This window comes from Semicossyphus pulcher, unplaced genomic scaffold (genome assembly GCF_022749685.1).
Source record: "Semicossyphus pulcher isolate SPU_LCO1_2020_fin unplaced genomic scaffold, fSemPul1.0.p SCAF_3, whole genome shotgun sequence".
Classification (NCBI taxonomy): Eukaryota; Metazoa; Chordata; class Actinopteri; order Labriformes; family Labridae; genus Semicossyphus; species Semicossyphus pulcher.
Genome location: NW_027211704.1, coordinates 32935176 through 32958433, shown reverse-complemented (window position 1 = coordinate 32958433; position 23258 = coordinate 32935176). Strand labels below are relative to the sequence as shown.

Below are 23258 nucleotides of genomic sequence, written 5' to 3'. Positions count from 1 at the left end.
AACAAGGACAACAGAGCTGAACAAAGACAGCATTAACATAGAACGTGTACAAGAAATCAGGTGTACAAATTGTGCAATAGTACTGGAATAAGTATTGTAATGTTATTTAATGTTCAAGCAGTGGGTGACTAATAGACGGTACATGTGTATGAAGACTGTGCAGCCTGATTAGTTTAATGCTTGTCAATGATAATAAATATATAGGTTATTGCATGTATCCATATAAACTGTAATATATATATCTTAGGTTTATTCTATCGTATTCTATTTATATTCCTGCCCGCTTTCATAACCTCAGATTGCCTCCATCATACTCTCACATCAGCAGCTTCACAGCCACTGATGTGTTTAGCCCAGATGCTCAGTGAATGTGTGGTTGAATGCGCATGTCTGTGTGCGCGTGCATGCGTGAGCCAGGGAAAAGGAAGGAACTGCCTTCCCTCTTCAATAACCTGCATAGCAACTGCAAGCGCGGCTGTCCCCCTCCTCTTTGCTCGTGCAGCGCCGGGAATGGCGCTCTGGGCCAATCACGTCGGCCATTCCTTATGACGTCCTGTTTGTTGACACTTCCATTAGCTCGCCACCTGTGTGACGTCACTGCAGCAGGTTGGGTAGGAGGGGGGCGGGGACGAACCAGAGCGGAGGACGGAAACAAAGAGCATACAAGAAAAGGGAGAGGTGTCACTCCTGCCTGATTTTGGATGCTCACATTCAACCTCCTTTCCTAGTGGAATTAATTTGTTTTCAGTTTCAGATGTCTAAATGTGAATGTAGATAACAAATCACTTGCCAGAATCAAATATTATCATCTAGCTATTCCACAGATTACAGTGAAGTTGAGCTGACATCCACGTTCCTGACAAAGCCTCACTATGGTGATCCCATGAGAGTTGCACCAACAGTCGTGCTGTTTCAGGCATTAATGTTTCCCTCAAGATAAATTGTTTTAACTATGGTGCCCTCTGACTTTTTAGGGTCAACATTTATTTGACCAATGGCTTAGTTTTTAACTAAATACAAATGTTAGCATGCTGATATGTGAAACTAAGACGGTGAACTTGATAAACATTACATTTCCTATAAAACAGAATTTGTATGATTCAGTGTATTTTTCTTTCTTTTTCTTTGAAAGCAGAAAGCTAGAAAGGGACTTCTTAGATATTGATTGAGCAAATTCGTTTAGTGAGAGAGCATTCAATAACAAATAGAGTAGCTTGTAGGTCAGTGCATTATGGGTAAGTTCCATATAATTTTAAGAAACTGTTTTGTAGTACAGAAAATTAGCATAAGCCCCCAAAGTGCAGGATGAGTCACAAATCTTTCTTTTATTTTTCCAGTTAATGGCATAATCTGACATATCCTAAAGAATACCAACAAAATAACTTTTTGTGTAATTGCAGGCCTGTTGTTAGCATTTAGCTCAAAGCACTACTGTGTCAGAGAGCTGCTAGTATGCATATTAACAGGGTATTTGCATTGCTAAATTGTTTCCCCTTTCTATCATAATGGCACATTGTGTCTCGTCTCAAATACGTCTAGGAGTGATCCCTCCTTTTGAGTACAGACGATCTTTGCAGCCAGCAGCTCAGCAGACACGTCTGACGGGATACTCTGCCTGGAAACACCGCAAACTAATCGGAACCGGCGGCCGACAGAGACGGACGACTCTCGCAGGATACGAGGGGGTCGACTAGGTGGGATAAAATTAATGACTGTTCCCGACAGCAGCTAACAGCTTACACACAAACACGCGCACACACACACTTCCTGTATGTAGGCGGAGCTGTCAGTGTTGTAAACATGGAGCTATTTTCACTCACGTAAACACAGGGGGTAAATTAAAACGGTTTTTGGTCGCGATTAGACCCTCAGGTTACACTTGCATACATTAACAATTTAAGACAGACCTGAATTAACAAAATACTTTTATTTTCTTCATTTTTTAAAAGACCTGATGTGTCCTGATAAAACCTGGAATAGATGTGATAGCATATCATACAGACTCAAATAGCTGCCTTAAAACGTTAATTAGCCAGTACACCAAAAAGTATTTCTTGTGGGATTATCTGCCACTAGAATGTTTACATCTGGTCCACCTTTATTTAAATGTAGTTAGTTTCACATCTTTATAGTCTCATTTGTGCGTTTTTATGATTAGAATCAGCTTTTCTGAAGTTGCTCTTAATGTGCTTACGCCGAAATAGATATAGCTTATGGATAAAAAACCAGGACAATAAAGATAAATATTAAAGTTAATTGGGTGTGAATCTTTCAATATCTCGCAATTCGATTCAATTGCGATTCTTCAGATCATAATTTGAATCAAAATCGATTCTCGATTCACAATCAATTCCCTATTTGTTACTAAGGGGTGCTTATTTCAGGATTTACTCCAGTCTGCTGTGTGCAAAGAAAACCGCAGTGCAAATTGTTATACGACATTAAAGCACAGTAAAATGTGTTCAAGATTATGCAGCTTGATACAATAAGGTAAATACTCAAAGGCAAACCTAAGACAAAAGACAATTCATTTTTAATTAACTTGCAATAATTAAACATTGTTTAGTCCTCGACTTCAAATGTTCCACTTCAATTAAAAAAAAACAAGTTCAAGTTGTGCAAAATAAGAAATACTTTAACTTAAATAAGACCAGCTACCATTATTATTATAGTATTCCTCAGAAACATGACATTTAAAATAACATTCTTACACAAATAACTCTGTGAAACTCCTCTTTGGTATGTTTTTCACTCAATCATGCTCGACAGCTCTTTGAGACTTCGATTTTCAGCTTGTGTGTCGGCAACTGCAGACTCACGTTCACAGCCGTGTGGCCTTCGTCCATCACTTGTGTTTGTATACGAGACTCGAGCTGCCAGGAAGCTGCGATGTAGTGAGCGGTGAACCAATGACTGGGCTCGAGAGGTCCACGCATCGCAGGTAAGAGCTGTTCTGTGGGCGTTGGTCAGGGCTTCCCCCGTACATTACCGACGAATGGTGCACGGTAAACAAAGCATGCAGCGGGTTTCTCGTGCACAAACTGGCTGATGTTGAACATTTACGTAGGATTAAAAAAACGTTCATAAAAATCGTCTTTTGGAAGTTTCAAATCGATTCAGAATTGTAGACTTTAAGAATCTGATTCTGACATGAATCGATTTTCAGCACCCGTAGTAAATTAAAACATTGAACTAATAAATAAGTGTTGACAGATGTGTAATAAAAGCATGAATGAGAAACATACAGTGTCTTTATACAACCTAAGTCTTGCTGATGCCCACTTAAACAAACATGCAGCCCTGATTTAGTACTCATTCCTTAAAGTGGAGAAGAATAGAGCCGAGGCAAACTCAGCCTCTCTTTAATGCGATCAATAATGCAGATAGACTTTAATTAAGCTGCTGCAGAGAGATTATTTATCTTCATTATTTCCTAAAGGGTGATTCAAGTGTTTCATTTACGGCAGGAAAGAAAAGCAGCACAAATACACCGCACAGTGTCCTATGAATTCATGTAGCCGGTTGTCATTGTTGTTGCCTGTAGGAACCAAACTTAGAACCCTTTAAGTGGCTTTCAAGTCACACAAGGAAAAAAGGAAAGAAGGAAGGGAAGTGAATAATAGTGAACCCTGCAGCTGCACACTGCGGGTCACATGTCAGTTTTGTGTCGAGCTGAGAGTCCTCAGCCAAAGAGGGCCGCACCGGAGATAAGAAGGCGCTCAAGTCAAAACAAAAGAATATCTGAGAGAAAGAGAGGGGAGCTATATTTAGCTCGGCTTTCTCTCTGGGTGACAGCTGGGGAGGGGAAGAGAGGCGACTGCACTGAATGCTGATTGGGATGCTCTTTAAGTTTATGAATGAAGCTCAGATTCTCTTGTAAGACTCTCCTCTTTTATTTTAACAGCTTGGGTCGATAAAACGTGTCTTTTTTTTGAAGGAAGAAAAAGAACTGCAGCCTTCTCTAAAGCCGTTTTCCCACTGGTCAAAACACCCGCTAACACCCGCTGACATCCGGCTTTTTTGCTTAGTGGGAAAGGTTACAATCGGCATCCAGACCCGGGTCAAATGACTCTGCAGTAGACCTGGGTAATTCTCGCCTCGCTGCTGATAGGCAATGATGGGAACAGAAAACCTGTGTTGACACGCTAATCTCCGCCCCCTTTCCTGCGCGATGCTATGCTCCGTCGGTAACTTCTGCGACTCCTTGTTATCTCAACAAATTCCGCCCGTCTCCCTCCGAGCAGCGCTCGAACATCGTTCCAAATTTGTCACTGCCAAGTTTGATAAACAGACTGAATGAGTAATAGATACGATAAAGACCTAACCACCGTAACATCTTCACTGGTTACTAACCCTGTCTCCTGCACGTTTGTGATGTCAGACGGTGACGCAGCAGAAAAGAGACCGACAGGAGGATACTTCACTGGCAATAGGAAAAGAGACAATCGGCATTTATTAGCGGATCTTCCCGGGTCTGAAAAACCTGCGTCAACGCACTAAATTTATGTGGGAAAGGGGTATATAATGCTCATCCAGCGTAAAGCCAAGTATTTGCCCTATAGATCCTATAATTATCTTTCTCTCTGTACTGTCCTCCCTGTCGGTGCTCTGCTGTGGTTACAGTTTGATGTGCGTCCAGCAGAAGCTCCCCCTCGGATGTTATATTTGGGTCTGGAGTAAAGGTTAGACCCTAATCAACTTTTATGTGAATATTATCACAAGTTATTGCTTTGCAGTTCAGCCAGAAACCCACAGCCATAACGCATTTGTGAGGCAGTTAATTTCTCATTTTGAAAGGCTTGCTCCCTGTTTTTACTGCCGTCCATTACTTCTACTAGTGCTTTGACACGCTGGTTGCAATCTCCATTTGTCACCGTGCTGTGAATAAAATCAGTTTCGCGAGTGTGAAAATATTCAGCTGCATTTTGTTCCTGTTTATTCCTGAATCAGTGACAGGAACGTCCCAGCAGCCCATAATCATGTGGCTCATGTATCTCGGCCAGCAGACATTATACAGACGGCTCAGGAGATGAAGTCATTTCTTGCTTGAGTGTACATGCAGGCTCTCTTCATAAAGGGAACATAAAGATATCACACTGTAAGTTGAAAGTAAGTAAACTTTACATGAAAGGTGTTCTGTAAGAAAAAAGTCTGACTCCCTAAATACACGGCACGCCACCTGGATGTCTGCGTGACTCCTTATCCTCCACAGCCAAATCTCTTTCGACCAGGAGACCACTGTGTCTGCTGTGATACTGAGAAACAACGCTTACGTGAGAAGTGTTGTCTGAAGCACGATCTTCATCTTGACCTAACCAAACTGTGATCACTTCACAGAAACAGGACAAAGCAGTCAGTTTGGTAAAGTTCAGGTCATAAAATCCTTCATAAGGTTTAAGAAAGGATCGTGGTTTGTGTAAATATTATAGCATAGAGTCCTACTACAGTGATTTCAGGATACAGACTCTTCAGCTGAGGAGATTTATGTTGCTAATCTGAATTATAATTTATTTCAGAACAATTCAGTTGTACATATAAGATGTCTTTTGGTATCAGCCAGTTTGAGCAGGTAGTTTTACTTTCCTGGGAGCCGTAGTAGTTTTTGGTTGACCGCCGGGGTCAGCCCTACACATGGGTCTGTATGTGACTGAGTGAGTGAGTTACTGACTGACTGACTGACTGACTGACTGCGTGAGCGAGTGAGGGTACTTTCAGAGCCAAATAAACAACGAAACAACGGCCGGGAAAACCCTTCAAAATAAGGGGAGTCAGAATTCCAGATCGGGCTTTTACTTTGAAAAAGCATACCGGAAGTGTTGACCTACTTTACTCTCCATGCCTGTGACTTTTACTGCAGGAAGAGACGTTGATATTGCTGTCAGAGATCAACAGGACTCGTCACAATTCACATTTTCACCGTGTATTTTGACCAAGAACCACTCGCGGTAAAAATAGGCGAGCCTTCTATTCTCTACATTTTGCGAGATACGCGCGCGTCACGCCAGATTTGTGAAGACTCATCTGTTTTCATGCATTTCAAATGATCACATCACGCACACGCCACGCCTCCAGTGTTGCCCACAAAAGCGCACATAGACCTGATGTGGTCAGCCACATACCAGGTTTTGACCTGGTCTTGTTTTTTGCCTACCAAGTAATTATTCAGGAAGTTGTGATGTTGCGATCCCGCAGATTGCTGCAACTTTTTCTCAACCTTGCAATTTTAGTTGGGCTGCACGATAAATCGTTTAACAATTGCAACTGCAATGTGCAATAGTCACATCGCAGGACGTGCTATAGTGAAGCAAATTAAGTGAAACACGTCAGGCTGCTAATTTGTTGTTGCTTCATGCGAAATGAGTACTCGCCATTTTGTCGTTTTCCATCACTGATCTACAACAAAAGTCCGTCTGATATCACAAAGTGCAGCTCTTTATGAGAGCACAGAGTGAACCGACTGCTGAGCTGAGTCTGTGTGGCACCTGCCTGTAAACTGTAAACGTGACGCTGCTGCCGTCACAGATCACGTCAGTGGGATGATCGAGGCAGGCTTTTATTTCTGCGTAGCGGCTTTTCAGCGTGTGCCGTTGTCAGCGGCACCTCGTCCCGGTGCTCGTTAACGCTGTGGCTACATACACGGGCTGGTAACGGAGCGGACGTGATGCGGAGTGTTTACTTTTAGCGCCTGCACCTGCTGCGCACACAGCGTGACGTTGTGTGTGTCACCAGGAAGTAGGATACTGTGAGCTTTCGTTTCCAAAGTTACCGTCACCGAGCTGATCACGCTGAATAAGTATACAGTTGAACATCGCTAGAAACGGCAGATGACATACCGTATAAATGACACAACTCCACCTGAACTCTCTCTACTTCTTATAAGGGTGTCAGAGTCGCTGAACCAAATGTGTGAGAGGAGTTTTATATTTGAGAAAAATAGACTTAAAGTCCCAAATAATAAAACGTATCATAGTTAATTGTTTATTCAGACACAAAAACACACTGCGTTTATCTGGCATCATTTTAAAAAAAATCAAAATAAATATTGCAGAACAGAAAGTTGTTGCAAAGTCCCTTTTTTCCCAGTATCGTGACATGCAGCCCTACTAGCCAACTTCTCTGAGGAGCATCCTATTTCCCCACACGTGTGAAGTCATTTGAGGTCTGCAGCGTTGTATAAAAATCAGAGGGCATCTTTTACTGTATCATTAATATGTTGGGAACGCTGCATGCTCGAGATGTACTTCCTTTTTACTGTGAAGCAGACAGCTGATTGATGCTGACGAGGCTCCGGTGTGATCGTCTCTCTTTAAGAGCTTCATAACCCGGGCTGTAACTACAGAGTCTTCACAGTGAATCCATGATAATAAATCCAACACTCGATGTCTTCTTGTGATCATGTATTCATGTTTCTGTGCTCAGAACTGTTAGCCGTCCACTTAGCCACCTCCTGATGCCTTGTGTTGAGTCTGTTGACCAATCAGAGACTGTGTTCTCAACTTTCCACCAGCCAGAGGCTCTGTTACGGATGTTTGTGTCAGTGCTTATTTCGAGCGTTTGTACGGTGAGATAGTAAATCCCCTGAAGCAGCTGAAATAACGAGTACAACAGGGTAATGAATAATGTGAAGTTTCCTTCAGTTTTCATACATTTTATTTGGCATCTTGACACGAAAATCAACAGGAAGTGATGTCACAAGAAAAACAATTCGCTCAGTCATTCGATGGCTTAATTGTAGAGTTTGTCCCAGTCGCTCACAGTGGATGTGTAACGTGTTAAACAGGAAAAAGCCTCAAAACGCTGCAAACTATATTGCAAAATCAGGCCGCAACAATAACAGAAAAAGCCTGCAAGATCCTGGAGGGACTGCATTATTGTTCCAGTCAAAAAAGTCAAATATATTAAAATAAAAGAAATGAGGATTGAGGTTGAAGGTTGAAGTTATTTGACATTTTGCAGGAAATCACAGTTGCATTTATGCTCGCATTAAAGTTACAAGCTGCAAAAATGTGAGTGTTTATTTGTAAATTAATGATCACAAACAAATCCAAAATCATCTTGGCTTGAAGTTACAAGTTTGCCGGTAGGTTAATTAGGGTTAATGCTAAGCTAAATAAAACACGTTTTAGGCTAGGTTTTTGCTAGCTGATGGAAAACGTGACAGCGCGACCCAGTGCGAGCTGCACCCATCAGTCACACAACACTCGGTGCTGCAGCGTGTGAAGCACCACCTCTGTGTGAAATAACATGCTTTATGGAGTCCTGCATGCTGACAGCAAGTTAACTGTTGGTAGATTTGTCTAGCTAAATGTTTACGTTAGCTTTAGCATCAAGTTTTTAAGTCGACCAAACTCCTTCTTTAAATGATGCTTCTTTTCCTGCTTCGGCTGGTTCTGCCTGAAGAATCAGAAGCAAAATGGCAGTTCCCCTATTTACAATATGTGGCTTCAGTTTTGCATAGCTGGAGGTGGGGATGCAGCATGCTAACATTTTAATCCCTGATATTTCCTCTTCCACCATGTTGTTTCCATTTGTCCTGTGAAACCTGCAGACGTCTAAAAACCCTCCTCGTCTTGTTCAGTTTCCCAGCATGCATCACAGACCACCAGGAAAGCTTTCCCAGCCCGCGCTGCGATGGTGTAAAGTGTTAAGCAGAGTAAGATGATCCCATCAGTTGCATTAGCTGGACTGATTGAGTTGTGTTTGATTGGATTGGCGCCGTGGACGGATCATTCAGGAAGGAATTAGAGATGTCCGAGCTGATAAGCAGGGCGGCTGTGATCCTTCTCGTCCTTTTTCTCTTTATCAGGGTCTGTGTATCTTTATCCACTCTCACTTTCTGCCTTTTATCTCATCACCCGCTACACACACTTCCCAAAAGAAGAGTGTATCTCAGATCTGAGAGTCTTTTTTGAGGTCGAAGTCAATGAGATGTTACTGAATGTCTGCCCGCTGACTCCTCTTACATTTGATTTATTCTAAGAGCAAAGCTTTGCGTTAGGTCTGGACCTCGCTGGTTCTCAGGTCCAGACCGTGTAAGTCGTGTGTTTTGATAGAATAAAGAAGTTTTTGAGTTTTTGAGACCGAAAACAACAACAAGGGGGAAACTTTTTCTATATGGCTGACTACAAGGTCAATTTTGACCTGGAATGAAAAGTGTCGTAAATTAAGGACAAACGACACCATTTTTAAATAACCCCAGCAGTTGTTTTCCATTTTTTTAGATTCTGTAAGAAAAGTTCTCATCTTGATGTGTATCAGAAAAAATATATACTGACACGATATATAGTGATGGGCCGATATCAGGCGATAATATCGGCTGCTGAGCAGACCAACCGTGGGGTCAGAGGGTGCAGCCGCCCCAGGGCCTACGCTCAGTAGGGGCTACTTTCAGCCATAGACTGTATATCTCTATATACAGGCTATGATTTCAGCACTGTGGACAGCGCCGCACCACTGCGTGATCCGACGCTCACTCTCTCCGTCTTTAAATAAAAAAATAATACAGATTTTAAATGCATCCAAAATAAGCAAACAAATGAGAGTTACTTCAACAATGACAGAAATATTTCACAAAAATAATTCACAGATTTTGACAAAGGATCCAGGTCGCTCCGGATCTCATACACCACTGATGTAGCATGAGACCGATAGGGTGTTTGGATCTAGCTAGATGGCAATATGAAGAAAAAAAAAGTTGTGTGCATTAAAACACAAAGAGCAAGAGAATAAGTTTAATTGAATCCTGTACATCTGATCTCTTATGTTTCCTTTCAGCACAAAAGCGATGGTGATGGTATTGATTATTGATAGGTCTAACATTTTAATGCTATTGAGCAACAGTACAAACATGGGCGTGCTTATTTGTTGGGCCTGTGGCTCTGCAAAGACAACTGTGTCTCAAGGACACAAAACAGGTCAATTATTCTCTGGCAGCACCCTGATGGCTGATCTTTTTTCTCTGCACTCTCGGGGTCACTGCGCGTGCCTGCCTCAAGTTTCCAGCGCGCACAACCGCTGTAACTCTCCGGAGCGCGTCAGATGTAATTGTCGCTGATCTACAACCTTTTGTACAATAGTAGAGGATATAAAAGCTATTTTACAGTTGTGAATTTTTTTAAATGACTGTCAGTAGGGCCCATTGAGAAAGCTCCGCACCCTCTGGGCTCAGAGTCCAGTTCTCCTCCTGACCAACTGTAGTGTGTTGGTATTTCTCTTACTACTTCCCTACGTTGTCCATTGGTTCCTACGTAACACACAAATCTTAGCAAAAAGCTCATAAATACATAAAGTAAATGTTAATCTTTTGAAAAATGCTCAGTCATTTCCTGAAACTGTTGGCTACAGTACTTCTTAACAAACTCAAAAATAGGGAAATATTAGACTTCAACCAAGCCGGTCGTGTTCTCTGTGCCGTTTGCAGGAAAATAGGTCGAGGAAGAACCCACTAAACTTTGCAGCAGAATATTGACCAAATTGTAACACTGACGTCTATAGCAAATTGAATGTTGCTAACAGCTACCTTAAACATCGCTGGACTATCGGACTTGGTGGAGGCTTCAGCTGCCCAATAGCCTTTCTAGTTAGGGATTATTTTTGGTGTGAATTAATCCAAATCTGCTGCTCTCAACTTCAGCCAGCAGGATGTGTATGTGGGATTGAGCCAAAATAAATTACCATTGGAGGGATTAAAGAAAAGTAGTGAAACATGTAAAGCAGTGAGCGTTACAGGTGCTGGTAGGTGGATTCTGTTACCTTTGTCAGCCATCTTGGTTTCCCTGTTTTCAGCTCTTACGCTCAGCTAGGTTAACCAGCAGGTGGCTGTAGCTTCGTTAAACTCACCTTGGCTTGGAGTAAATTCACATTCAGTGAAGCAAAAAGAAAATTGACGAGGAGAACTTTCCAAAAATGGTTCGGACCCAGCTGAAGGTGGGACTGGAGTCTTAATCTGTGAATGTTCCTGTGTGTTTTTCTCAGGTGAGACTTTTCAGTGTTGGTGACTGTGATGATGGGAGGAGAGCAGAGCCAAGAGAGGAAGGAGACAGAAGAGGAGACAGGAAAACATCAAGAACCTGCAAACACTGAGGGCTCAGGATCGGCTGCTTCTGAAGGTAGATGAAGATTTAACGAATATTTAATTTGCCCATTGAAAGAATCACATTGCTAAAGATTGAACTAATGGTTCTCAAACTTATTGGTTTGTGACTCTGTTCTTTTTCTGCGAGTACTTCAGTTAATGCACAGATCCAATATAATGCCATAATTTACAAAGCCCCCAAAAATCAACAGGTTTCAGGTAAACTGTCATGTGATGATAACACAACAACCGTGCGGTTCTAGCTACAGTGCTGAGCTTATGTAAGCTAGCAAATGTCAGCAATAAGCGTGTTTTTACCACAGATTGTATACAAAGATGGCCGACATGGCAGCTCCCTAAAAGTGAAGCCAAACCTTCTCTGTCGCCCCCTGCTGACTGGCTGCAGTATAGCTCATAAAGCCCACCTCCTCCATGTTAACAGATGGGACATGAGTCAAACTATAAAATCAAAATACACGTCAAATAAACTTTTCTCAAACATGGTTTCTGTCATTATAGTTAGTTCTTATCATGCTGATTTATGTCCAAGTGTTCATTTTTCTGACAAGTTTACTTTAAATTAGTTATTTGATGCTATAAAAAGGGGGTGTGGCCTCATGATTGACAGCTCTGTTGACAAATGGGGCTCCTGCAGCGTTCTGTCCCCGAGCAGCAGAGTAGAGGAGGAACGGCGAGAGGAGTCGTAACTAACACGAACACTACAGTCATTAAAGTTTTCATACCTGTGCACGTCTTCTTCAGACCAGCTGTTTAGAGAGGCCGGCATGCCGGATCTTTGCTGTGTTTTGGTTAGCGGAAGTGGCTACAGCAGCTCCACCCGCCGATCTCTTTTGCACCATCTCTGGTTCCAAAACACTTCACAATGCAAAATGACAGCGCCCACCTGGGGGTTATTTTGGCTTCACTTTAGTACAATGAGAGTAGATGGAGACGCATCGTCCATCTTTATATAGTCATTGGTTTCGGTAATATTATCTAGTGTAATAAACCTGCTGGTGTCTGAGGGGTATTTTTCGGTATCAGCTGATACTTGAGTCTAGATATTTTCAGAGTGGGGATTGTGAAAGAGAAATTCAGAACATCTCTAGTTTCATGTCTGTGAGTTCTAAAAGCATCCCATCTTAGATTGTTTCATAAGAATAACTGCTCAAGGCCCAAACAGGTAGAATTTAATATTTCTTTTAAAAAAAGCTCTTTTTTTTAACATTTACTTTACTCATTCCTCTCCCATTAACCATCTCACCAGCCTCTCTGATTGAGCTGGTAAACCTTTGTAAGGGCCTGGCCCTTGGTGGTTGGGAACCATTGGGCTAAACAAGCTAACTGTATATAAAGTAGTAAAAAGTAGCGCCACCTGGAGCTGCTAAAAAAAGTCCAATCTGCAGATTTATTTGTGTGCTTTTACATAACTTGTGACTTTTTACATTAATGTAAATATATGGATACTTTGCATGTGTAGAGAATCTGAAACCTTCTTCTACAAATCTTACAAAGACATCTGAACCACTACTTTCCTCTTCTTATGAGCCTGGAGTTTGGCTTCAGAGCTCATATTCAACTCTTTATCGTCCCAGAAATAAACTTCATGAAAATCAAAATGTAATAAAAAGATAATAAAAAGATCATAAAAATGTTCTCCCACAGACACCCCAGGAGAGCTGCCCCAGTGCCGGATGGGAAACAGGAAGGTGGACAACATGTGTTTCATGATCTCCTGCACCAACTGGTACTGAACTGTTCCTGGTACAACAGTTGATGAGACTGAAGATGTTGCTGTGATTTCTGGGCCAGAAGATGTATTCATGATCCCAAAAGATGCCATCTCCCAAGTCCAAGTTGCTCGCGTCTGGTTGGAAAATGAGTCAGGACTTCTTTAACGCTGATGGTTTTACAGATTGAAGAATGAAAGGGAAGAATCCTGTATCATACTGTGTCCTTACTGATCGGAAAACAAACAGTAATAGGAAATAATGTTCGGTGAAACAAAACATTCAGTTTGACTTTCAAACTAAACACTGTTGGTTTAGTATAACTACTGTAAGCTGTGGAGACGACATGGCTCTATATTTAACTTGCCTCGTCTATAAAAACATCACATAGATGTTCCTCCATGGTCATTTTGCTTCCTCTTTACTGATCAGGACAAACCTGTTTGCGTGCCTCACATGTCGTCACAGAACAGCAGTATTACTGAGCCATGAAGTGTCTTGTTGCATAAAACAATCAGTCGTTGACTCTTTTGTTGGTAGTGATCCTATAGCACACTGCCATTAGAGTCTCTTGAAGATGCTGTTAATTGATAATAAGGCTAATGTTTCAAAATGTGAGCTGCTAAAATGCTTCCTGTAAAGCAAAGAGAGAAGGAACAAACTCAGAGAAACAGAGAAGAGTGACATTTGTGTGCTGTTGGGTTGTAAGAAAAAGTTCAACATTTTGGGAAATCAGCTTATTCTCTATCTCGTCATTTTAGATGAGATGATCAATTTTACTCCTGCACTCAAAGCTTCAAACTTAATAAACTAGCAGCCGGATATCTTAGCTTTTATGTACAAAATCAAGTGTTAAACATCGACCGTACAGAGCTAACATCCACTGAGAGTAAGAGGTTAGCAAAAGTTGTCAGTTAATGTAAGAGCTAGCTGAGTTAGCAAGTAGCATTTATAATCCTCTGTACCTGGTATATAGCTAACACCCACTGATTTATTGACTGCTGTTTTAAAGACATGAGCTTGGCATTTTGACTCTTGCCATCTTGTTTTTTGTTTTTTTTAACAAGAGGATGTAGCTGGAGAAGAGTAAGGGGTTAGCAAAAGTTGTCAATGTTAGAGCTAGCTGAGTTAGCAAGTAGCATTTATTATCCTCTGTATCTGTAATATTAATTGAGATGCTAATTTTGGCTATGGAAAAACGTAAACACACTTACCCAAAAATTAACTCTTTGAATGTAACCAGAGGCTGAAAATGAACATCATGCTGTATTGACTTTAACTCCAGATCGATCCATAAAGTCATGAGGAAAATGTTTACTGAGGTAATAAACCATGTGTGAATACGGCTCATTTTCTCATTGACTTTCAATCTGTGCAGTAATTGCCTTTCAAATGAAGACTCACTGTTCTATGCAGAACAGCGTTCCAGTTATTCCCCCACACATTGCTGGCGGTTGCCTTGTGGTCCCCCAGGTTGACCAGCCCATCTGGCATTTGCCAGGATTTCCAAATTGCCAGTCTTAGGTTGCTGATCGGCATCATGTTAACATCTTTGCTAGCTCAGCCAGCGTATATGACAGTACTGCAGCATTGTTTTGGTGATACTGCAAGCTAAGGTTAGCCAGTCAGCCTGAACTTAGCTACAGTGTTTGCGTCTGTCTTTGGTTGCTAATATTGTTAGCTGATGAAGTAATTCGCAAATAGTTAGCCCGCCAATTTACCTCCCAGATCAATTCTGCTAGTCTGGATGAATTAGCAGACATTATCTACTCAAGACAGTAATGACTTGTTAGCTTGCTAGCAATTGAACAGAGTTACAGAGTTGACAGTTAGTCTTTGTCAGCTAATCAATCTAGCTTAGAATTAGCTTATTCTCTATCTTGTCAAGTTAGATGAGATGATCAGTTTGACTCCTACACTCATAGCTTTAAACTTAATAAACTAGCAGCCGGCTATCTTAGCTTTTCCGTACAACAACGAGTGCTAAACATAGACTGTTAGCCTGCCAGTTTAGCTCCCAGATCAATTCTGGTAGTCTGGATGAATTAGCTTATGTTATCTACTCAAGACAGTAATCATATGTTAGCTTGGGAGCAATTGAACAGGGTAATCAAATCAGATCTGGGTCCCTCCACGAATGTCATACTGTTGACCCTAGTTTTTTCGTGTGTTCCTGTTTGGCTGGATGGTCTTCACATTTGCGATTAGAAAAGTTTGGTGCTTTGTGCTTTACTCTGTGTTAGAATGGGTGCCAGTCCTTTGTTGAGCCTTCATAAGCTAATGTTAGCTAAAGAGCTAAAGAGAGGGAAGGCTCTCTGGATAATGAGCCCTTAACAAATAAATCAGTCCACAGGCTCTTATAATCAACCTGGAAAGACAAGTCTCATTTTTACCTGGTCAACCCACACTGTGCAAGTTCATCCCTTTCTTTACATCCATCCTCAACATCCAACACTGCTTCATTTGATTAATCACAGAGTTGTAATGTTTTCCTTGCTAGCAAACATACAGGATTCCTTTCTGTCCATTTCATGTTACCACTAACCCGAATGTTCAATGGTACATTCTACTTATAACATTTCACTGCACACACTCAATGTACTGTTTAAGTTACACACTAAATAAATAATTTCATGGAACACTGTTTATCCATGATATTCCATCCTGATGTTCCTGTTTCCCTTAATATTCCATGGGCCAACATATCCGAGATATTCCTGGAATTGTATAGTTTTATTTTAACTGTTGCAACAGCCTGCTGCACCCATCAGCCAAGGCATAAATCATCTGGATTGAAACACACCTATACAGATTACGCATTAAAATGAGGTGGTGTTACAAAGCTCCACCCCTCAGCTAACTCACCTGACACAAACCAGGACAGACACACAGAGACACACGGACTGAAAGAACGGACGAGCAGAGTCACTTTTAGACAAAACTATTTCCTCGTAGTGAGTCCAGCTCCAGGAGAATCTACAACACTGCTGCTTCAACCAGCTGACACGCCACACACTGAAGGTGAGTTTGACAAAAACAGGACTCAAAGTGAAAGTAAATCTCAGTGAAGTCAGTTGAGGAGGGAGTGGAGCCATGGACTGACTGTAGTTTCTGCTTTGTCTTTAGATTCACTCGGAGTCATGATGGCTTCCAGGTTAGAGGAGGATCTCTGCTGTCCGGTCTGTCAGGATGTCTTCAGAGAACCTGTTGTTCTGTCATGTAGCCACAGCTTCTGTAAGGACTGTCTGCGGAGCTGGTGGAGACAGAAACAAGCACGTGAGTGTCCAGTTTGTAAGACAGTGTCTTCAAAGGCTTTCCCACCTTTAAACCTGGTCCTAAAAAACCTGTGTGAGACCTTCTTGTTGGAGAGAGAGCAGACAACTTCAGATCTCTGCCGCCTGCACTCTGAGAAACTCAAACTCTTCTGTTTCAATCATCAGCAGCCGGTGTGTGTCGTCTGCAGAGATTCAGAGTTACACACAAACCACACATTCAGACCTATCGATGAAGCTGCACAGCAACGCAAGGAGGAACTTCAGGAAACTCTGGAGCCCTTAAAGGAGAAGTTAAACGTTTTTAAACAAGTTAAAGTGAAGTTTGATCTAACAGCACAACACATTAAGGTCCAGGCTCGATGCACAGAGAAAGAGATCAAGGAGCAGTTTAAGAAGCTTCACGTGTTTCTGAAGGAGGAAGAGGAGGCCAGGATAGCTGCACTGAGGGAGGAAGAGGAGCTGAAGAGTCAGGTGATGAAGGAGAAGATAGCAGCTCTGAGCAGAGAGATAGCAGCTCTTTCAAACACGCTCAGAGCATCAGAGGAGGAGCTGAGAGCTGAAGACGTCTCATTCTTGCAGAACTTCAAGGCTGCAGTTGAGAGAATCAGGCAGCGCCCCCTGCTGGAAGCTCCACAGCTGCCTTCAGGAGCTCTGATGGACGTGCCCAAACACCTGGGCAACCTGAGCTTCAACATCTGGAACAAGATGAAGGACATGGTCTCCTACACTCCTGTGATTCTGGATGCAAACACTGCTCATCCATTCCTCATCCTGTCTGATGATCTGACCACTGTTATACAAGTAGAGGGGCGGCAGCTCCCTGATAATCCAGAGAGGTTTGATTATGTTTTCTCTGCCCTGGGCTCTGAGGGCTTTAACTCAGGCACTCACAGCTGGGATGTTCAGGTTGGACACAGTAAAACGTGGACACTGGGTGTGTTAGCAGAATCTTTCCAAAGGAAAGGAAATAAACAAACTGGACATTGGAGAATAGGGTCTGATGGAGTAACATACACAGCAAGGACATCACCAGATCCAGCCACTGCTCTTGCAGTGCAGAAGAAGGTCCAGATAGTCAGAGTGAATCTGGACTGGGACAGAGGTCAGCTGTCGTTCTCTGATCCTGATAATAACACACACATACACACCTTCACACACACCTTCACTGAGCGGCTGTTTCCTTTCATTAACACTGTGGATACACTGAAGATATTACCTTCAACAGTCTGTGTGACAGTGGAACAGAGCAGTAAGAGATGAGGATGAATAAATGTGGGATGTTTTTCTATCTTAACAGGTTTTGGTTTGTTCACCGTTTTCATTTCTAACTGATACTGTGTCATTTTTAAGAATCAATGAATCAATGACTGCATGTTTGAGTGACTAATCCTTCTTTGATCCAACAAACTTTAAATTCTAGTCTGGATCATCGTGTTTCAAAACATGCATGTGGTTAGGTGTAGAGTTATATGTACTACTTTCTATTTTGATTTATGTATATATATTTTGATGCAACATGATTCAGACTGTAAACGTGTTTTTTCATTAAAGGTATAATCTTGAAGATTTTCATGTAAATAAATGTCTGTTAAGTCACTATATTCTGCCGACTCTATCGCCATAATGGTGACTGAGCCACTGATGAAAGCCTTTGCATTTGCAGTATTACAGACTGGGTGTCTGTGGCGACATTTGCAGAAAAAAATTCCAAGCGGCGCCCAGTTAGTGACGCGTTTTCCATCAGCCAGCAGTGGTTGGTCTGCCAGAGAGGGTAGGCGGAGCTAAGCTGCTGCTTTTCCGCTCTCTGCAAGTGTTGCGAGTAAACAGTAATCTACTATGGCTGAACAAACAAAGAAAGATGGATGACTACAGATACAACTTCAACTAGAAGTGAAAATCCAAAGAAAAAGAAACAAACTCGACGCTCAGATGAAGCAAACAGTCTAAAAACAAAATTGTTAGAACCTTGACAAACGGCCGTAGACGTATGGTTAAATTGGGAAGTGTGCTCCCATAATTACCAATTATCGCCAGTGGGTGGTGCTCAAGAGCACAAAACTAAAATTTTCGAGATTATATCGAGTTCCCATCAACTTGATTCTGCTGTTAGTCATCAGAATCAGAAAAACTTTATTAATCCCGGGGTGAAATTCGGGTGTTACAGTCGCTCTGACACAGAGAAGCATAGAGAAATATAAGGCATAATAGAATTATAAAAAATGTGCATTCAATAAAATAAGAGATGAAGATGAAATGCTGAGAAGGATGTTCACATTTTGTGTTTGAGGTGTAAATCTCAGATCATTTTTTAACCTGAACATTAAAGCGACTGTGAGGAACTATCAGTTTGTGTCCATTTTGGCGCCCCCTGTGGATCGGGGGTTTCAGGCATTAAAAAAACAACAGTATAGAAAAAGTCAGTCTTGTCGCTGATGGTCTGGTTTGCTTTTGTAGCTCGTATAGACATCAGTGTTACTTTCAGTCTGTCTCATAACCAGGTAAAAACTCCTCACAGGAGCCTTGCACGTGGCAGCTGAGGATGATTTGATCATTTGATGTCCAGTCAATGCTGCAAAGTAACAAATAAAGTTAATTATAGGCATAGAGATTTATGACAGCGTAAGTACAATATATTTTGAAAATATAACAACTGAAAAAACTGCATTTTTCTCCAGGGGGGGCTATAACAAAAATCAAGCAAACATGTACTCAAAGCCATATAACTCCCAAACAGAACAATTCTACATTGTAAGATACTTTCTTGCTGTGTATAAAAATAAGGATTATTTATGTCTGCTTAAAGAAACAAGTCAAGTCAACTATTATTATATCTTATATATATATATATATATATATCTTTATTTATGATAAATAAAGATTGTGTATATATATACATATATATATATAAACAGATTTGGCAAGAAACGCTGAAGCTGTTCTGGAGGCTTGTGGTGGCCTGACTCCATACTGAGACACTTCATGGTTTTTCCCAATTTGTCACCTATCTGTAGTTTCATCTTGCATTAGTAATTTCATCTTATTATATTGTACTCTATTTTATCTTTCTATTTACTGATCTTATTGTTATTGTATTGATCCCATTGGTATTCTTGCACAGTAACTGAGCATCTCCTTTATTTCACCTAGTTTTTCTTTGCATCTCTTTGCATATGACAAATGAAGAATCCTTGATTTTATAGACTATTACCTCATATAGGATCTACTAGAAGCGGCAACCTCCTGTGTTGAAAAATGCAGCAGGGGCTGGCTCAATTTGTGGCAGCGGCACCTAGCTGCGGCATCTCTTGTGGCACCCTCAGATGCCGCAGCTAGGTGCCGCTAGCAGTCGCGGCAGATGCCACTGTTTGGTAGAGCTGCCACTGCGGGTGCCACTGTTTGGTGGAGGTGCCACTGCGGGTGCCACTGTTTGGTGGAGGTGCCACTGTTTGGCGGAGGTGCCACTGCGGGTGCCGCTACCCGTGACATCTGCCGTGGCATCTAGGAGTGCCACCAGAGATATCACGGCACATGTCGCGGCAGATGCCACTGTTTGGTGGAGGTGCCACTGCGGGTGCCACTGTTTGGTGGAGGTGCCACTGCGGGTGCCGCTACCCGTGACATCTGCCGTGGCATCTAGGAGTGCCACCAGAGATATCACGGCACATGTCGCGGCAGATGCCACTGTTTGGTGGAGGTGCCACTTCTGATTATGCCACTGCTGGTGGAGGCGCCACTGCGTGTGCCGCTACCCGTGACATCTGCCGCTGTTTTGTTTGGCGGAGGTGTCACTATATGCTATCGGGATTTTACCATTATTTTGCAAGGTTTTCTTGATTAACCACCAACCAGGGACCATCTTAATTTTACCAACACTCGAATTGATTGGGAGCAAAAATGTCCTTGAAAAAATTGCTATAAAAATGTATTTTTCTATTTTGCATAATTCTCTTATTTCCACCTTTCCATTGAAATAGTTTTCATCAACATTTATTGACAAATGCAACCATTCAAGATGGACAGAATAAAAGTAAACAAACATTTTATAACATTTTAAATTTTTAATATAAGATTTGGTTGTGTGTGTGTGTGTGTGTGTGTGTGTGTGTACGAGGATCACTCCTCCTCAAATCTTGAGAACACTTTTTGTCTTTGGTCAAGAATCTCGTTGTTGAATTTTTCATAGTCCGTCTTTTTTCGGAAAGCAAAACACAGCTGTTCTGCTGGAGAAGACTCATCGTGGTCACCATCCCAGGTGTGCAGCTCCTGCAGTAGTTCTTTTTTCCCCTCTTCATCCATAGAGAGGACAGCAGGCAGTTTGAGTGTCCCCTCAAACTGTGTCTGGTGGCACCAGTCAGCTGCAACCACAACGTCTCTCAAAAACTTTGGCCAGGCTACGGTCACTTATTTAGGTAAAGTGGTTGGTCGGGGCCAGGTTAGGCCTGTGCACTCAAAGGTAGAGGCCATTCTCTCCTTTCCTGTTCCCAGTTCACGGCGGGAATAGCGTCGTTTTCTGGGGATGGCCGGCTACTACCGCGGTTTCTGCAGGAATTTTTCTGCCGTTGCGGCTCCTCTCACTGATCTGTTGAGCCCGAAGGGGGGTTTCCGTTGGTCTGAGGGTTGTCAGCGTGTTTTCGAGTGCATTAAGGCTTTGATGACGAATGCTCCGGTCCTGTCTGCCCCTATGTTTGATCGTTCATTTAAACTATCTGTTGATGCAAGTGATGCTGGTGCGGGGGCCGTTTTACTCCAGGAGGGTTTGGATGGGGTTGAGCATCCCGTCTCCTACTTCTCTAAAAAGTTCAATAGGCACCAACGGGCGTATTCTACTATCGAGAAGGAGGCGTTGGCCCTAGTTCTGGCTCTCACGCACTTTGAAGTTTATGTTGGTTCTGCGAGTTTTCCGACGGTTGTGTACACGGACCACAATCCTTTGGTTTTTGTGAATCAGATGCGAAACTCGAACCAGAGGCTGATGCGCTGGGCCCTTTTCTTGCAGTCATTTAACGTGGAGATCAGGCATGTTAAGGGGCGGGACAATGTTCTGGCCGACACGTTGTCGCGCTGTTAGGCTTGTGAATGTGTTTTTTTTTTCTCTTTTTGTTTTCCTCAGGTTCGCCTCCACGGTATTCACAAGCTCAGGGTGGGGGTGTTACGTGTGGCCAAATAGCAGTACCCTGTGTGTGGGTGTGTGTGTGTGTCTCCGCCCTGCTCTGCCTGAGCTCAGGTGCTGGCAATCACCTGAGCAGGTTAAAAGGAGACAGCAGCGGGGCGGCTCTCGCTCGCTCTCTCTCTCTCTCATTTGCAGGTGTGGTGCCCGAGGGGGGAGGTGGCGCTGGCCGCGCAGTCTTTTGTGGTTTTCCCTGATTTGCATTTGATTTCAGTTCCCCGGCCTGTTAGAGCGTCCGTGCTTTGTTATTTTCATTTGGGTTTGAGTTCCTGGTAGTCCTGTTTTCGTGTCCTTATTGTTTTCTCTTTATAGATTAGTTTTGGGTTAGGTAGTTTAGTCGGGAGGAACCCCGGATGCGACGGTCGTGGCAGGCTGGTCTGGGGTCTCTTCTCTCCTTTTGTTCATTTTGGCCAGGAACTCCTGCCTCTTTTGTTTTGTTCTGGGTTGCTTAATTATCGGGGTTAGGTTGTGTTTGGCTTCGTTCGTTTTGTTTGCATCAAATAAATACTCCTTTGTTATTGACTGTGCTGAGTCGGCGTCCTTTAATATGTTACTGGCCTTGTTGTGTTCGAGTCTTTGCTTTTGTTTATGTTAGGGCCGTAACATATAATAGCCTAACCTAATGTAAGCTATTCATTTTCTTTCTTTCCACAGCATTGCTACATAACATTATTTATGTAGGTTTTGTTCACGTAATCCTATTTACATGTTCGAAATAAAATCATAAATGGCAATGAAATTAATGAACAAACGGTGATATGAATCAATACGAAATATTGAGAGATTAATCAAGGAAACCTTGCAAAGTAATGAAAAACATGTCATGGAAATGCTACCTGTAGCTAGTCTAATTCAGCTTTGACAATTGTTAACATTCATAAACTAAACCTCGGCATCTCAATAGCAGCCTTCCCAAAGAGCGACATCTGCCTTGGCATCTCCCCCAAACAGCGTCATCAGGCATCTGTGGCAGGTGATAATCCACACACCATGTGTAACAATTGAATGAAAATAAAAATAAACTCTTTTTTTGTGGAGAGAATTGAAGATGATTTTGTTTCCCACTATTTCTCTCCTCCACACTTGCTCAAACTGTTATTTAAACATAGTTAAAATTCTGATTGGCCGTTATGTCTTCTAAAGATCTTCAGACGTCAAGTAGACTAGGCTATATCATGTAAAAGACTTAGGTGGAATCATCTAATGCAATGCAAAATAATATATTTAACTAAGCCTACATAAATGGTATACATGAGTTGCTGAGGCTTTGAAAAAAAGCTTGGATTAATTATGTTAAGTTGATTGATGGTTTCAAGTAGGCTATAGTACTCCTGCCCTCTATGTGTGCTGAGATTACTGCAGTAGCCCGGAAGCAACCCCACGCTGGAGGTCTGCAGCCAGACCCTCTTGTCTTGCTGCAGCGGCATAAGCAGTGGCACCTCCACCAAACAGTGGCATCTGCCGCGACATGTGCCGTGATATCTCCGGTGGCACTCCAAGATGCCACGGCAAGATGTAGCGGCACCCGCAGTGGCACCTCCACCAAACAGTGGCACCCGCAGTGGCACCTCCACCAAACAGTGGCACCCGCAGTGGCAGCTCTACCAAACAGTGGCATCTGCCGCGACTGCTCGCGGCACCTAGCTGCGGCATCTGAGGGTGCCACAAGAGATGCCGCAGCTAGGTGCTGCTGCCACAAATTGAGCTTGCTCTTTCTCGAAAAATGAAGCCAATGCGGAAGAGCAAAAAACTGCAGTTCCTCGAGTGGCCACTTGAGGCTCCAGAAAACAAAAAATAACATTACAGCAGGTGGGAAAGTGCCAATTTTTACAGCAGAAATAAACATGTTAACAGCCTGGTACAAAAAACGGTTTTGTTATAAATAGCTAATTTTATTGTTCAAGATAACTGTACGGGGGGTGAATTTTTTTATAACACACCCATTTTAATTTTATTAAGCCTTAAATCATAGGGGCCGGCTCACTTGATTGACAGGTGGATCCTGCTGGCTG

General features: G+C 42.4%; 1 protein-coding gene and 1 long non-coding RNA gene across 2 annotated transcripts; both read left to right on the top strand.

Annotated features, from left to right (window-relative positions):
* Window positions 1-1589: 1589 nt before the first annotated feature.
* Window positions 1590-14147, top strand: LOC138606186 (uncharacterized). The gene is made up of 3 exons (XR_011309347.1): window positions 1590-1694; window positions 10975-11108; window positions 12740-14147. It is a non-coding gene; the product is annotated as an uncharacterized lncRNA (long non-coding RNA).
* A 1800-nt stretch (window positions 14148-15947) lies between these two features.
* On the top strand, window positions 15948-17339 carry LOC138606589 (nuclear factor 7, ovary-like). Its single transcript, XM_069679063.1, has one exon. It carries the CDS (start codon window positions 15948-15950, stop codon window positions 17337-17339), a length of 1392 nt encoding a protein of 463 aa, XP_069535164.1.
* The last annotated feature ends 5919 nt before the right edge of the window (window positions 17340-23258 follow it).